At 35.1% G+C, this 16,130-nt stretch overlaps 1 protein-coding gene across 1 annotated transcript in view; it reads left to right on the plus strand.

Annotated features, from left to right (window-relative positions):
* The window catches only part of LOC150109149 (transient receptor potential cation channel subfamily A member 1 homolog), a 475,501-nt gene that overhangs the window by 16,025 nt on the left and 443,346 nt on the right, over positions 1-16,130 (plus strand). Inside the window, exon 3 of the mRNA XM_090411752.1 lies at positions 4,085-4,256. Coding sequence (XP_090267878.1) covers positions 4,085-4,256 — 172 coding nt within the window. The remainder of the gene's footprint in view (positions 1-4,084; positions 4,257-16,130) is intronic.

Below are 16,130 nucleotides of genomic sequence, written 5' to 3' on the forward strand. Positions count from 1 at the left end.
TGACTACGAAGGCATTGTTTACCAACATGCTGTAGAACCCGGGAATACTGTAAATGGCTCATACTCTGTGGATGTTTTACGGACAATGGTACAGCATGTCAAAAGGATGCGTCCATTGCTTAAGAATGGCTTCTTATTACACCACGATAATGCAAGGCCACATATTGCTGGTTGTGTAGTGGACGTTTTGCAGAAGAACAACCTAGATATCCTACCACACCCTCCATACAGTCCTGATCTCGCGCCATGCGATTTCTGGCTGTTTCCTTAGCTCAAGAAACCACCAAGAGGCCACCATTTCGAAAGCAACAAAGCATGTGTAAAAGCTGTAGAAGCGGTTTTGAAAGCCCTCTCAAAAAAAGGACTTTCACATGTGTTTAAGAAGTGGACACAACGTTGGGACAAATGCATTGCGTCTCACGGTAGTTACTTCTAAAAAGACCATAGAAATTATGACGATTAAAGGTTATCTGTTTTCTGCATAAATATAATCTTATAACTTATTGAACAGCCTACATATAATGCTATGCATTAAGGGAAGGGTCACTACCCAGACTGGTTTTGATCTTTATTGAGGTGCTATTTAAGTAAAGACCTCTCTAAAAATTAGGCAGTCCCCCAGACCACTCCCTCTGAGTGACTGAAGGACCTTCCAACTCAGCAGTGGTTCCACTCAGTGACAGGCTGATCCCACCACCAAGCAGAGCCATAATCTCAGCAGTGGCCCCACTCAGAGACAGGCAAAAACCTATCCCGACAGAGCCGTAATCTCAGTGGTGGCCCCACTCAGAGACACACAAAAACCTAACCCCGAAGCAGAGCCTTTCACATCTCAGGGAAAGCAACCACTACTGCGCAAAAGCCCATCAGTGGTAGCCAGACCCAGTGGTGGTGATACTAAGGTGGAAGTAATGGAGGAGTCATATTTCCATATGCCAGTTGCCAAAAGGTGTCACACCTTATAATTAAAATTCTCTGGATAGAACTTATGATGAGAAATAAATGATGAGAACTTATATCACCTTTGCCACGAGTTGCCCCAGTCCTGAAAATACTTCAGGCACAAACTTTATTTGCTTGCACTTGGATAAAGAATTAAACCAAATATATAATTGGTAGCATAGCCAAATGAGAAAACTTCCATCAACTTATCTCTAATCCAGAGAATTTTAATTATAAGGTGTGACACCTTTTGGCAACTGGCATATGGAAATATGACTTCTCCATTATTTCCACCTTAGTATCACCACCTCAGGGTCTGGCTCCCACTGTTGAGACTTCAGTACAGGTCAAAACCAGTGTGAGTAGTGACCCTTCCCTTAATGCATATCACCACCTCAGGGTCTGGCTCCCACTGTTGAGACCTCAGTAAAGGTCAAAACCAGTCTGAGTAGTGACCCTTCCCTTAATGCATAGCATTATACATGTCTGCAAGGTTATGTGCTTTGCATTATGGAATACTAAGGCAAGTGATGAGAACTTATACTACCTTTGCCACGAGTTTGCCCCAGTTCTGAAAATACTTCAGGCACAAACTTTGTTTCCTTACAGTTAGATAAAGGATTAACCAAATATATAATTGGTAGCATAGCCAAGTGAAAAAACTTCCATCAAGAATAGCTTCCTTACTCCTACAAGTCAGTGTTCTCTTTCAACATCTACAATCATCTCAGTTCTCTAGCTTCATTGATCACTTGTAACAAATTACCATTATTATAATATTCTACCTGTATATAATTATAAAAATTAAGGACAGAAACTTAAACTTGCATGAAATAAATTTATTAACTGTAAAATTTTTGACTGTGAAGTCATCTTTAACACAATGATAATGGAACACTGTATAAAATTACAATTAAAGACTTCTTTTCAAAAACCACCACTATATCTATAGCCATCTATCATGAAGAAAATAAATTTTACGTCCAGTACCATGAACAAGAACACTCTGGCCTAGCAGAACATGCTATCTCAACTAAACATAGTTTTTCTGGAAGAAAACTAAGCTTTTACATGGAAGCAGATTTCTTATAGAGTGCTTATATAAAGAAAGTTGTGAGACACTGATAGATTTGATGGCCTTTATCTCCTTTATGGCAAATATTACGTTGTTTTTTTGCAAATTCCTGATTATTGTATTCTTGTAATTTTAAAAATTTTTTTATTTAGTTATTTTTAAATAATTGGGAATTTTACTGTATGTCTTCCTATTAATGCTGTGGTGGCACTTTTTGAAAATGATTAATTAATTGTAATTTTATATTGTGTTCTATTATCATTGCACTGAAGATGCCTGTGATACATAGGCAAAAATTTTACAGCTTATAAATTTATTTCACATAAGTTTAAGTTTCCATCCTTAAGTTGTATAGGTATATCAACTTTCTTTCTTTCTTTTTTAATCTTTCCCTCTTTTACCTTTACGGTGTTGAAGATTTCTATTTCTTATAACTGCAACCATTATATGAGGATAAGGTGGTTGGCCCTATGCCTCCCAGTGTATCCTATGTCTGTTGAAGCATTATGTTCTCAAGGCTGATTTGCCTGTTTGTGTGAGGAAAAACCACAGATAAACTGGGGAGAAAAACTCTGCAGTCCACTCTCAAGACCGGGCTAACTTGGCTATGTCTGAGAAAGATCCTAAGCTCTTCATGTCAGTGATGAGAATCGAACCAGGACACTCCTTTCCTAGGCCATATGGTAACTGCGCAAACGGTATGTTACCATATGTAAATAACTTACGTAGTTGTTTTAAAGCAACTATTCTGCCTGCAACGTTCTCAGTGTCCAAAATGCCTAGCACTTAGCATCATTTTAATTTGAACTGATTGTTGTATTTACCTCAAATTGCTTATTTGTTCCACACTGATGATAAACTCTTATTACTGGTATGAAATATTTATGCTAATTTTATTAAATTTATTTACTGCCTAATGTGTTTTTTCTCTTCACATAGCAACATTGAACCCATAGATCAGTTTGCATAGATAAGTCTACAAGGATCTGTGTTGGAAATGTCCTTTTATCACCCTTCTAATTTCGCACTATCTGCAAATAATTATTGCATCAGCAATAATATCTGTATAAAAAAATTAATTAAAAAAAATTATTATTTGCATATCCACATAGCCTTGTCTTAATGCTTCTATGTGCATAATGCTAGCATTATGCACTGCAAGAATTCTTGGTTTTTTTTTAGCTGGTTCCCAAGTTTGTTGATCTTTGGAGTATAGCTTTTTCTCCTATAATATGAAATGGCAGCATTTATTTGGCATACTCTTTTCTTGAAGTCTGGAAATTGTTAGTAGCTGTGAACTTATTTACCAGTGCACAATGGTGGCTAGGAAATACATTAGAAATTGTTCTAATGTATTTCTAGCATGCACAGGAGTTGAAAGAATGGTATGGAACATTACTAAGTGTTCAGTTGTTTGGGAATAGAAAAAGAACAAGTAGGAAAAAAACTGGGAAGTTTGTGTCTTCAGTATATGAAGAGTGAGCAGAAATAAAATTAGAAGAAAAGTTAGAAATGAAAGAGTGGAGAGGATATTCTTGTATAAAGAGATCAGTGAAGTTTTTGTAGTTATTTACATCTATATAGGATGTAATTCAGTTAAGGCTGAAAGAACTTGCCAGTTCATATAGAAATCAAAAGAATTAAAAATTGCAATGAAACTATAATAATTGGATGTTAACTTTTTGAATTTTACGGTTATTGAGAAAATTTGATTACTTAGAAAATTCTGAAATGTGCATTTACAGAGAATTGATGAAGAGGAAAGTACATGGGACTAGTCCCTTATCCTTGTCTAGTTGCAAGTGTACTTCAGTTGTATGCATTTTCTAAGTTTTCTGTAGGCATTCATTTTTATTATTTTAATGTTTAAGTATCTAGCATTCTAAAGAGTATGGCATGACTTTAATTTTTAAATTTCATTGCGGTGGTTTATTTTTGTTATTATTATTAAAGAATTTCTTATGTTATAATTATGGGAGTTTATATGAAAGAACCTATAAATTATTCTTGGCACATTGTGGAACGTGTATTATTATACCAAGTCTCTCTGTCTCTTTCTCTGACTAGGCATCTCGGGATGGTAATGTTGAAGTCATTGAGACTATATTAGACCATCTTGGTCCTGAAAGATCAAAATACCACATTAATCAACTTGAAGAAAAAGAACTATCTCCTTTACATTGTGCTGTTCGCTATTACCATATGGATGTTGTGCATTTGTTGCTGGAGAGAGGAGCAGGTTGGTGTTTTATATTAAGCAGGTTTAAAAGTTTTTTAATTTTTATTTCATTTTATTTTAAATAATTTTTAAATAGTTTTCTAAACATATTGAGAAAGCTTACCATGCATATGAAATATTATTATTATGGGCTACTCCAAGGAGTCTTTAGACTCATCGAGTGAGGTTCTAAACATCTTGTGCATAAATGAAATAGAAATTTTAGTTAATCAGTGATTAATTACTATTAACTATTACTTTCATTAACTATTAAAATAATAGTTAATCAAAGCGATGTAGAAAGCTTGCTGAATTTGTTGTATAATGAAGCCTGTGAAGCATTCATGACTAAACATACACATGTAACCACAGTAATAAGATTTTTTAATAAGTAAACATTTCGTCCTAAGTATCATAGGACGTCATCAGTACAGTTAGTTCAAACAATACTAGGAATCACATACAGTTAGGGTGCATGCTTATAATGGAATCCCTCTATACATGCAGTAGAGTGTTATAGAATAAAATTAAAATATATCTGGAGAGAGGTAAAAAAAAAAAAAAAGATTACATTAAAATGAGATAACATATATAAATTATTTTACACAATTTAGGATGACAATTTCCCAGACTTTAGGGATAGTAAGAACGTCATTACAGTTCAAATTGGGTCTGTGACGTAGGGCTTCAGCACTTTCTTTATATAAACGTTCATGTTTATATAGAGATCTGTGTAGAAGTTTTTTTTCCCCCTATGGTTTGGGTTTTCAATTCCGTGTTGTGCAAGGCCAGATTTCTGTGGTTTGATAAGACGGATATGGTCTTGATGTTCTGAAATGTGTTTGCTAATGAATCTACCTGTCTGTCCATAGTAGAACAATTTACAGGAACATGGGACCTCGTACATGACAGGTATCATCAGAGGTGAGAGTTTGTCTTTAGGAGAAGGTAACCAATTTTAGATCTGGTTGATTGGTTTGTAGGTAGCAGCTAATTTATATTTCTTCATAATTTTTGAAAGACGTTCGGAGATGCCTCTGACATAAGGTATGGGCTTGTTCTTGTCTAGGTTGATGTGTGAGGAAGTGACTGATGATTTTTTGGATTGTATCCATTTTGTATGGCTGTATTTTTGATTATTTCCAATTCTTGTTTTAAAGATTCTTCAGAGGAGCAGAATCTGTGTGCTCTAGTTACTAATGATTTAATGATGCCAGATTTTTGAGATGGATGATGAGCTGGAGAATTGTGAATGTAGCGACCTGAAAAGGTCGGCTTATGATGGACAGAAGTGGTGATAGAACCATTTTCTTTTCTTTTCTTTGGATGTGTACATCCAGGAAGGAGATACCCTGTGGAGATTCCTTTTCTAGTCTAGCGTGAATTTGATGCGAGGATGAAGAAGGTTGATTTTATCTAGAAACAAGTGTAGTTCCTGTTCAGAATTACCCCAGACAGCAAAGATGTCGTCTGCATATTGTTGCCAGATTTTTGGGTTAGGATTAAACATGAAAATTTTTTCTTCAAGGTGTTCTAGAAAAAGGTTGGCTAAGTTTGGTGATAATGGAGACCCCCATTGCTGTTCCTTCCTCTTGTAAATTTTCTGTTTCCAAGTGAAGTATCCAGATATAATAACAAATATGAATAATTCAACAATATCAGATGGAAATTTTTGAGTTTTCTTTAATCCAAAGAATCTTTAAACCAGGAATTGGAAATGATCAAAAATACAGCAATACAAAATGGATTCAATCCAAAAACAACTAAAAAAATCATCAGTCACTTCCCCACACACACACACATCAACCTAGACAAGAACAAGCCCGTAGGATTCCGATACCTTATGTTAAAGGCATCTCCGAATGTCTTTCAAAAATTATGAAGAAATATAAATTAGCTACTACCTACAAACCAATCAACCAGATCTACAATTGGTTACCTTCTCTTAAAGACAAACTCTCATCTCTGATGATATCTGGCATGTACGAGGTCCCATGTTCCTGTAAATTTTCCTGCCATGGACAGACAGGTAGATTCATTAACAAACACATTTCGGAACATTAAGACCATATCCGTCTTATCAAACCACAGAAATCTGGCCTCACACAACACGGAATTGAAAACCCAAACCGTAGGATCCATTGAAAAAAAAAAAAAAAATTTCCACACAGATCTCTATATAAACATGAACGTTTATATAAAGAGAGTGCTGAACCTTACGTCACAGACCCAATTTGAACTGTAATGACGTTCTTACTATCCCTAAAGTCTGGGAAATTGTCATCCTAAATTGTGTAAAATAATTTATATATGTTATCTAATTTTAATATAATCTTTTTTTTTTTTTACCTCTCTCCAGATATATTTTAATTTTATTCTATAGCACTCTACTGCATGTATAGAGGGATTCCATTATAAGCATGCACCCTAACTGTATGTGATTCCTAGTATTGTTTGAACTAACTGTACAGATGACATCCTATGATACTTAGGATGAAATGTTTACTTATTAAAAAATCTTACTGTGGTTACGTGTGTATGTTTAGTCAAGCTTGGTGAATGATTTAAATAGGCCAACAGTATATGCAAAAAGATAATGGGTGCCAATTTAATGTGGAAAAGTATAAAGTTATGTCTGGGGATAATGTGATTACAAGCTGTGTGCCACATTGAGGAAACTACTCCAGTAAATTAATGAAGTTAGGGATTTGGGAGTGGTAGTAGAGCTGAAGTTCAGAGGTGATATTGTTAAGGTTGGTGAGGTAGTGCACAGGATTACTTAGTTATTGAAGAACACACTAACAAGCAGAAATAAGAAAGTTATCATTCCTCTTTATGAGGCCTTGATCCATCCACATCTGGTTTACTGTGCTCATGTCTGGTCACTTAGGATTCTTGGGAATGAGGTTAGTTAATTAATTAGTTATTTTTGATTTTTATGGTGCAAAGACATCAAAGGTCATACTGCGCTAGGACACAGGTTACAGCAGTGCATTTGGTAAACAGTTAGTAGGACAATCACAAACATCCATGCTCCTGGTGGGATTCGAATCCAACAGCCTTTTGACTGGAGAGTGGGTATGTTGACCACTTGACCAACCAGGCCACCTGGAAATGAGGAAGCAGTGTTGAGAATTTAGAGGTAAGTGACCAAGACAATAGGTGATCTGTGGAATGTTTCCTATTAGGTTAAATTGAGGGCTTGTGAGTTGCAGAGGTTGGTTGATAGGCAAAAAAAAATAATAATAATAAAATAAAAAATAAAGGATACACATTTAAGGATTTTATAGGATTCATGCAGATGGAGTATTTTGATACTTGGCTACAGGAGAGAGGGAAGAGAAAAAGTCATCCCTAGAAAACAAGTAAGTGTGTGAGGACTAGATATTTTGTTTTTGAGAGTTGTGAATTGAGTAGAATTGGTTGTCAGAGTGAGTTGTGAGTGGATGGTCTGGGTCTGCTACAGTGAATCCTAGACTCCATGGAGGTGCCAGTGCAATAATAATAATAATGAGCATTTAAATTCAAACTTATGAAAACTGTTATAATAATGATTGTAGCATGCAATACTAAACTTTCATTAGAGAAGTTAGTATATCAATACTAAAGTATATTTAGTATTGATATACTAAATACTTTAGTAGGCTTGAAAAAGTATTAATGTCACTAAATTTAATCGAAAGCAGAGTTTGAGATTTTATGATTTCATTGCTACTTTAATTTGATTACATTCCTGTGTTAAGCACCTGAATAGTTAAAAAAAAAAAAATAGTAATGAACATCCTTCATTAACATTTTATTAGTAAAAAAGTACACATACACATTTATGTAAGTTAACTTTTCTTTCCTTCATCAGAAAAGTGAATTCTCACTTTCTATTATGGCTGTTGTTGTTTAGTGTGATTTATAGTTAACTCTCACTATTCAATTAAATTAGTGGCAGAACTCTAGAAGACTACCTCTTCTTTCATTTTGGCATCCAAATCTGTGTTTTCCCACCTCTTTACCATCTTTTCCTTCAATTGCTGCATTCCAGTCACCCATGACATTGAGATTATCTTCACATTTGGTCAGTTTTATCAAGTTCTCAATATCTGCATCTACTCTTCCAAATTCATCAAAACTGTGGACACTGGTGGATATGTAAATTTGTAGTATTATATGAAGTATGACAATTTAATTTCTGGAATGCACCTGTAAAAAAAAAATCTACGTTCAGAACTATACATTAGTGGCTACTGTTGCCTTCGAATTAGACCCTTGTTCATTTATACACTGGTTTAGATAGTGTTTCCATTTTTGGAAACAGGCCTGGAACTCTTTTTCCAGAATACTAGAGTTTCTTTATCATATTATGTTGGATATCAGTGATGTCAGAAAATCTTCATCTTTTTAGTGCAGTTTTTAATTTTGGAAACAACCAGAAATCACATGGAGCTAAGTCGGGTGAATAAGCAGGATGACCTAATTCAGTAATTGATTTTTTGGCGAGAACCTGCTGCTGCTTCTGTTCATCCATCAAAATCCAAGGAACAAATTTCATAGAAATCTTTTGCATATACCCAATTCTTCAGTTAAAATTACATTGACTGTTTCTTGATTCATTTACAATTCATCAGCCATTAATTGCACACTTAATCGTCTGTCAGACTACCAAATCTCGAACAATGACCTTAGAAGTGGCTACCCACTTCTGGGGTCATCGTCCACATCTTCTTGCCCACCGTTGAATCTTTTATGCCTCTCAAAGACACTTGACTTTTTCAGAGCATCCACGCCATATGCCACTTTCAACAGCTCCAATGTTTCAGTAGCAATTTTGCTGATTTTCACAGAAAATTTGATGTTAACACACCGCTCCAAATTTGATCACGGCAATTTTACAGTAAATTTTGGCATTTTTATGGCAAAATTTACACTCTGATCGCTATTGTTTTTGCAATAGCCAACTAGCAAATGGCTCTATTGGCTTGAGGTTTATGCACGCATTAGTTAAAAGATGTACAAACACGATTACTCACATTAATCACCAAACGGGTGACACTACATGGCCATTCCTGAATTAAATTGTCACACCTCGTGTATGTTGGTCTTGCTTCTAGTTTTACCATTATCAGTCTACTGCTATATTTTGCTGAGTTGATTACTCTTCTTTCCCTATTCCTTATTGAGGTCTATTGCAACTTCATTTTTTGCTGCCTCATCACCTGAATAAATGATTCAGTAGTCACCACTCCAAAATTCAAAAGTCTCCAATTCCACTCCATCTCATTCTCACTAATTCCAACATAGCTATTTTTAATCTATCCATTTCTCTCTTTAAATTTCTAAAGTATGTGGGTTCTCACATTCCATGTCCCAATGAATGTACACGGATTGCACTGGTTTATGACCTGGGAAGCCTAGTTCTTTTCTCTGTATTGAGTCATTGTGTTCTTTATATTGCTAACCTTACTAGGGAAAAATAGAACAAGTTGGTATCCTGTTACCTTCCTTGTCCAGCTGTAACCATCTTAAAAAGGTTCAGTGTGATAGCCGTTTTCTGCCTACCACAATATCCTGCACACCCTTGTCACTAATTGGTGATCTTCTGCTTGTCAGAATAAATGTTGCTGCTTCAACATTCAGCTGGTGGTAACTTATTTGATGGTGGTTACATCTTGCCATGTTCTATCTCCATCATTGAAAATATGTGGCTTTTTATAGGGATAGCCATGTCACTGTGTATATCTTTTAGTTGGTAGATGCTGTCCCATTGTCCATGACTGCTTATTTACAGGCTTTTCTGTTTATTCACACTTAACCATTCTATCAAGAAGCCATTACTCTATCTGCAACCTTGAGGCATGCTTGGTAGCATGGGATCCATGTTTATTAAGACATAGATCCATGTCTATTAAGCTACCAACACATGGGATCCAAGAACTATTGATTTATAACTCGAATATAAACCATGTGTCGTTTGATCAAATGTCTAATTAAAACCATATAATTGAATGCTTTGAGTAGCTTTTCTCTTGGTACCTAAGCCTTTTCCAGATAACCAAACTTAACTACAGATCCTTGTTATCCTCATGATTTCTCAACTATTTGTCATCATCATCATTAAATTCCTAATATGTACCCTCTTTCATGTAGTACTATCATGATAGTACTATATGAAAAAGTTATATCATTACTAATTTCTGATCAACAATTTTTCCAAGTTAACTTGTTATCTGTCAAGTCTCCAACATTATCAGAGCTTATATTTCTCTCCTTAAGGCAGTTTTTACTGTATCCATCCATCTACATCTTGGTCTTCCTCTGGGTCTTTTTCCTACCAACCAGGCAAAGAACACTTATTTTGCTAAGCTTTCCTCTCCCATTCTGTTAAAGTGACCATACCATCTGAGATTAGCTCTACTAACACATTCCTGAATGCTAACAATGGTGAGTTCTTTCCTAATATCCTCATTTTTGATGTGATACTGCCATTGATGCCATCTGTTTACTCCACTAATCTTTCTGAGAAGTTTCATATCAGTAGTCTCTAGTCTTTGATGAAGTTTTATACAGCTAATTTAGTGTTTTGACTAATTTCTATTTTATTTCATTTTAATTTATTCAGTTAATTTCCTACCATGCCAACTTTACTAATTCTGTTTTCTCTTTTCATATTTAATTTGCCATCTTCACTAAAAATTGTGCTTAAGTAGTTAAAATAGTTTGCTTCTTTCTATAGGATCTATATTTAGGACACACTTGATGTTTTCTACCTATTTTCATTGTCTCTGTATTGCTGATTTTCATACCAAATTTATTACAACAATTATTCAGTTTAGTCAGGGAATCTTGCAGACTTGTACGGGATTTATTTAAAAGTATAACATTATCTGCATAAAGTAAAGAGCTGAGATTAACATTATCACTGATTTTGATAACAGGTGTAATTTACCACTTTCCTTTATAATGTGATCCATATATATAATGAATAACAGTGGAGATGATGTGCACCCTTGTTACACATCTGATTTAGCATCCAACCATCTTCCTGAAACTGCTTTAATTCTATCTCACATAGAGACTATGTATGGCTTGATATAATATCCCATTTCCACTATATAATTGTAACGTTTTTGAAGAGCTTTCCTCTTGGTATCTTATCATATGCCTATTCCAAATCTACAAAACTTAAATACAGATCCTTGTTATATTCCTAATATTTCTTAATTATTTGTCTTAAAATGAAAATCTGATCCTGACTATCACTATATGGCCTGAATCCAGCTTGTTCTTCACCAAGTTTCCCCTTCCTCACTTTTTCTTGCTCATTTCTCAAGTATACTTGCATAAATCTTACCAGGAATACTTAGTAAAGAAATATCTCTGTAATTCTGTCATTCAGTTTTATTTCCTTTTTTTTATAGACAGGTACTATGAGAGCTCTACTCCTATCATCTGGAATTTGATCCCCATAATCAGGCCTTCTGATTTATGCAGTTTAGCTACTGTAAAAACTTTTATACCTCCATATTTGAGCATTTCTGTTTAAATATCATCTACTCCAGTTGCAGGTTCACATTTCAGACTTTTGATGACTTTTTCTACTTCAAGTATGGTTATGTATTCTTGAGTGTTTTCTACCAGTGTGCTGACATTGCTTGTTTCATTTAGTAATAACTGTTTTTGTTTTGATAACTATTGTCTTAAAGTTAAATCTGATCTTGGCACCTCCAAATTTGTTCTGAATCCAAAGTGTTCTTCTCCAAGCTCTTCCATAATTTTTCTCGCCCATTTCTCAAGTATACTTGCACAATTCTTACCAGGAACACTCAGTAGGGAAATTCTTCTGTAATTCTCATAATATGTTTTATTTCCCTTTTTTCCACATGCATACATTGAGAGCACTGGCAGAATCAGTTGATTTTTTCTTTATTGTTTGTTGCTTAATCTCCAAGGTTTGATTTTTGTTTTCTAGCTCATTCATTTTTTCCAGAATAAGGTCTGTGTATTTAAGTCGACAGTTCACCTCTGAAAGCTCATCATCATCAAATTCCTGCCATGTATACCCCCAAGGAATGTGCAGGATATGATAGTACTACATGAAATATTTACATCATTATAACTTCCTGTCTACAATTTTTCCTCCAAATCAGTCTGTTACGACTACATTATCAGATCTTATATTTCTTTCTTTCTCCTAAGGCACTTTTTACTGTATCAATCCACCTATATCTTGGTCTTCCTCTGGGTCTTTTGCCTTCCAACCTGGTAGAGAACACTTCTTTTGCTAATCTTTCCTTGCCCATTCTGTTTAAGTGCCCATATCACCTGAGATTAGTTCTGCTAACAAATTCATGAATGCTGACAATGTGAAGTTCTTTCCTAATATTCTCGTTTTTAATATGATATTGCCATTGATGCCATCTGTTCATTCCCCCTAATCTTTCTGAGGACTCTCATATCTGCAGTCTCTAGTCTTTGATCTTTACTTCTGACCCAGATCCATAAGTTAAAGATTTGAACACTGTCTTGTATACAGCTAATTTAGTGTTTTGACTAATTTCTCTCTTATTCCATATACATTTATTCAGTTGACTAACTATCATACCAGCTTTGTTGATTCTGTCATCTATTTCCATATTTAATTTACCATCTTCACTAAAAATCGTGCCTAAGTAGCTGAAATGTTTTACTTGTTCCACAGGTTCTCCATTCACAACGCAGTTAATATTTTCAACTTTGTCTTGTTATTGCTGAACTTCATATCATAACTATTACAACAGTTATTCAATTTAGTCAGGGAATCTTGTGGACTTGTAGTGGATTTATTTAGAAGTATAACGTCATCTGCATAAAGCAAAGAGCTGATATTACCATCTAGAATTTTTATATCAGGTTTAATACCACTTTCCTTCATAATGTGATCCATATAGATAATGAATAACAGAGGGGATAATGTACATCCTTGTCTGACACCAGATTTAACATTAAACCATTTTCCTGTACTTCCTTCAATTCTAATGCTAAGTTACAACTCAAAGTATTGCTTGATATAATGCCCCATTGACACCATATAACTGTTGCATATTGAATAGCTTCTCTCTTGGCACTTTGTCATATGCCCTTTCCAGATCTACAAAACTTAAATACCGATCTTTGTTATATTCCCATGATTTCTCAACTATTTGTATTAAAGTGAAATCTGATCCTGACAGCCTCTGTTTGGCCTGAATCCAGCTTGTTCTTCACCAAGCTTTTCTTCCGCAATTCTTCTCAACTGTTTCTCAAGTATACTTGCATAAATCTTACCAGTAGCACTCAGTAGAGAAATACCTTTGTAATTGTCACATTCAGTTTTATTTCCTTTTTTATATATATGGGTGCTATGAGAGCTCCACTCCAATCATCCTGAATTCATCCATCTGTCAAGGCCTTTTGAACTATGCAGTGCAGCCACTGTAAGATGTTTATACCTCCATACTTGAGCATTTCTGGTCGAATAGCATCTGCTCCTGCTGCCTTTCCAAATTTCGGTCCTTTGATGGCTACTTTAATTATGGATATGTATTCCTGACTGCATGCCTGTTGAGTGTTTTTTTGCCACTGTGTGCTATCACTGCTTGTTTGATTTAGCAATTTTTCAAAGTAATTACTCCATACTTCAAGGATATATTTTTCTCCAGTTCTCATGTCACTTTTATCATCTCTAATTCCTTTTACAGCACTCTTTCTTCCATTTCTGAGCTTCTTCAACAACCTCCAGAATATCTTGCCACCTTCTTGATATATATATTTTTTATGTTCTTGCCAAACTCTTCCCATGATTTTTGTTTAGCTAGTTTTACACAGTGTTTAGCTTTCTTTGCCAGGACCTTTTGATATGCTTTCTTCTTTTCCTTCACTGCCTCTTTAACTTCTTGTGTCCACCATGGAGTTCTGATTTTTCTATAATTGCAGACCACATGCCTCTCTTGCTGAATCAGTTAGTGTTTTCTTCAGAGCTTGCCACCGAATCTCGAAGGTTTAATTCCTGTTCTCAAACTCTGTCATTTTTTCTTGAATAATATTTGTGTGTATTAGTCTACAGTTCACATCTGAGAGCTGCTCAACTTTTATTCGCTTTAAAACTTTCTTATATGTTCTTCTTTTCAATATGAAATTCAATTTTATGAATTTTACGAATCTGCTCAAGACTAAGTGGTGATCACTTCCAATTTCAAATCCTCTGTACACGCTGGTGTCCTGCACCAGGGAGAAAACATCACTATCAACAATAACATAGTCAATGAGGCTTTTCTTATTCCTTGCCTCTTCTGTCCATGTGACTGTGCACATTTTTATGTTGGAACATTGTGTTAGTAATAACCAGTCCATGTCCTGAGCAGAAATCCAACATGTATTTGCCATTATTATTAGCTTTGCTCTTTTCTCCAAATTTTCCCCAAATATTTTTGTATGTCTAACAATCATTTCCTACTCTGCTATTTAGATCCCCAACAAGAAGCAACTTTTTCTTTTTCATTGTGCCAGTTGCTTTCTATAAAGCCTCAAAAAATTCCTCACTTCTACCACAGTAGAACCTTCTGTGGTACCATAGGCTCAAATAAGTCTCATTGTTCAGTTCCCTATTCTGATATTTGCCCACATTACTCTACTTGAAACTGCCTGCCATTCAAGAAGATTAGCCTCGTATTTAGTGTTGAATACTATGGCTACCCCTTCTTTTCCTTGATTGTCATTGCCCGAATATAACATTTTGTATTTATTGCTCAGAAAGATCTCACCAGGTTTTGTCTTTTTTGTTTCAGTAACCCGTATTATGTTAATCTGCTACTTATCTAATTCCTCAGCTAGCGCCATATTTTTGTCATTCAGGCTTCCTATGTTGATAGTACCGTTCTTGAACTCTGGAGATGTTGATTTGGGATATGTTTTAGGATTTGTTCCAGTAGCTGACTTTTTGCTGTTTACCCTGGTTTACTGTCAAAAACAGCAGGGGGACCTAGTTTAACTGCGTAACGCCCCAGCTGGCATGAAATTCTGTCATGTTGTATCATCATGTTATATTTTGGTTTAAGCCAATAAGAATACAATTTGGTCAGCTAAATCTCAAATTGCCATCCCATCCTCGTTCGTTCAGTATTCAGGTAGATACCGAACAGGGTGCACCACAAGAAGGTGAGGATTGGACATTAGGTCAGAACCTTGATCGGTTCTCCACATTTCCTTTAAAGGCTGTGTGGAGGTCTTCCCTCAGTTATGCAGCTTTGACCCTTAAGCACCCCCCCCCTCTGAAAGCTGCTGAGCTTTAATTCTTTTTGAATCTTTCCTACACTCTCTTCTTTTCGATATGATATTCAATTTTATCCTTCTCAAAACAACATGATGATCACTTCCAATTTCAAATCCTTGTATCCTGAACCAAAGGGAAGATATCACTATCAATAATTGCATAATCAAGTGAGATTTTCTCATTTTTTTCATCTCTTCATGTGAATTTGTGCACATCTTTATTTTGGAAGATTATGTTTGTAATTACTAGTTATTAATGTTAGTAATTTCTAGTCCATGTCCTGAACAGAAATCTTGCAGATACCTAATAATTTCTGGTAATCATTTCCTAGTGTGCTATTACGATTTCCAACAAGCACTATCTTTTCCTTTTTATCAGTCATCTTCTTCTAATGCCTCAAGAAATTCTTCAACTTCTGCTTTATTAGAACCTTCTGTGGGACCATAGTCACAAATAAGTGTCATTGTCATGTTCCCCATTCTGATAAAATTGCTGGCATCACTCTTCCTTATATTGTCTGCCATTCCAGGCTATCCTTATATTTAGTGTTTAATACTATAACTATGTCTTCTTTTCTCTGCTTGTTATTGCATGAAAATAACATCTTGTATTCATTG

The sequence above is a fragment of the Typopeltis vanoorti genome, chromosome 2 (genome assembly GCF_054136105.1).
Source record: "Typopeltis vanoorti isolate ZY-2024b chromosome 2, IOZ_Tvanoo_1.0, whole genome shotgun sequence".
Classification (NCBI taxonomy): Eukaryota; Metazoa; Arthropoda; class Arachnida; order Uropygi; family Thelyphonidae; genus Typopeltis; species Typopeltis vanoorti.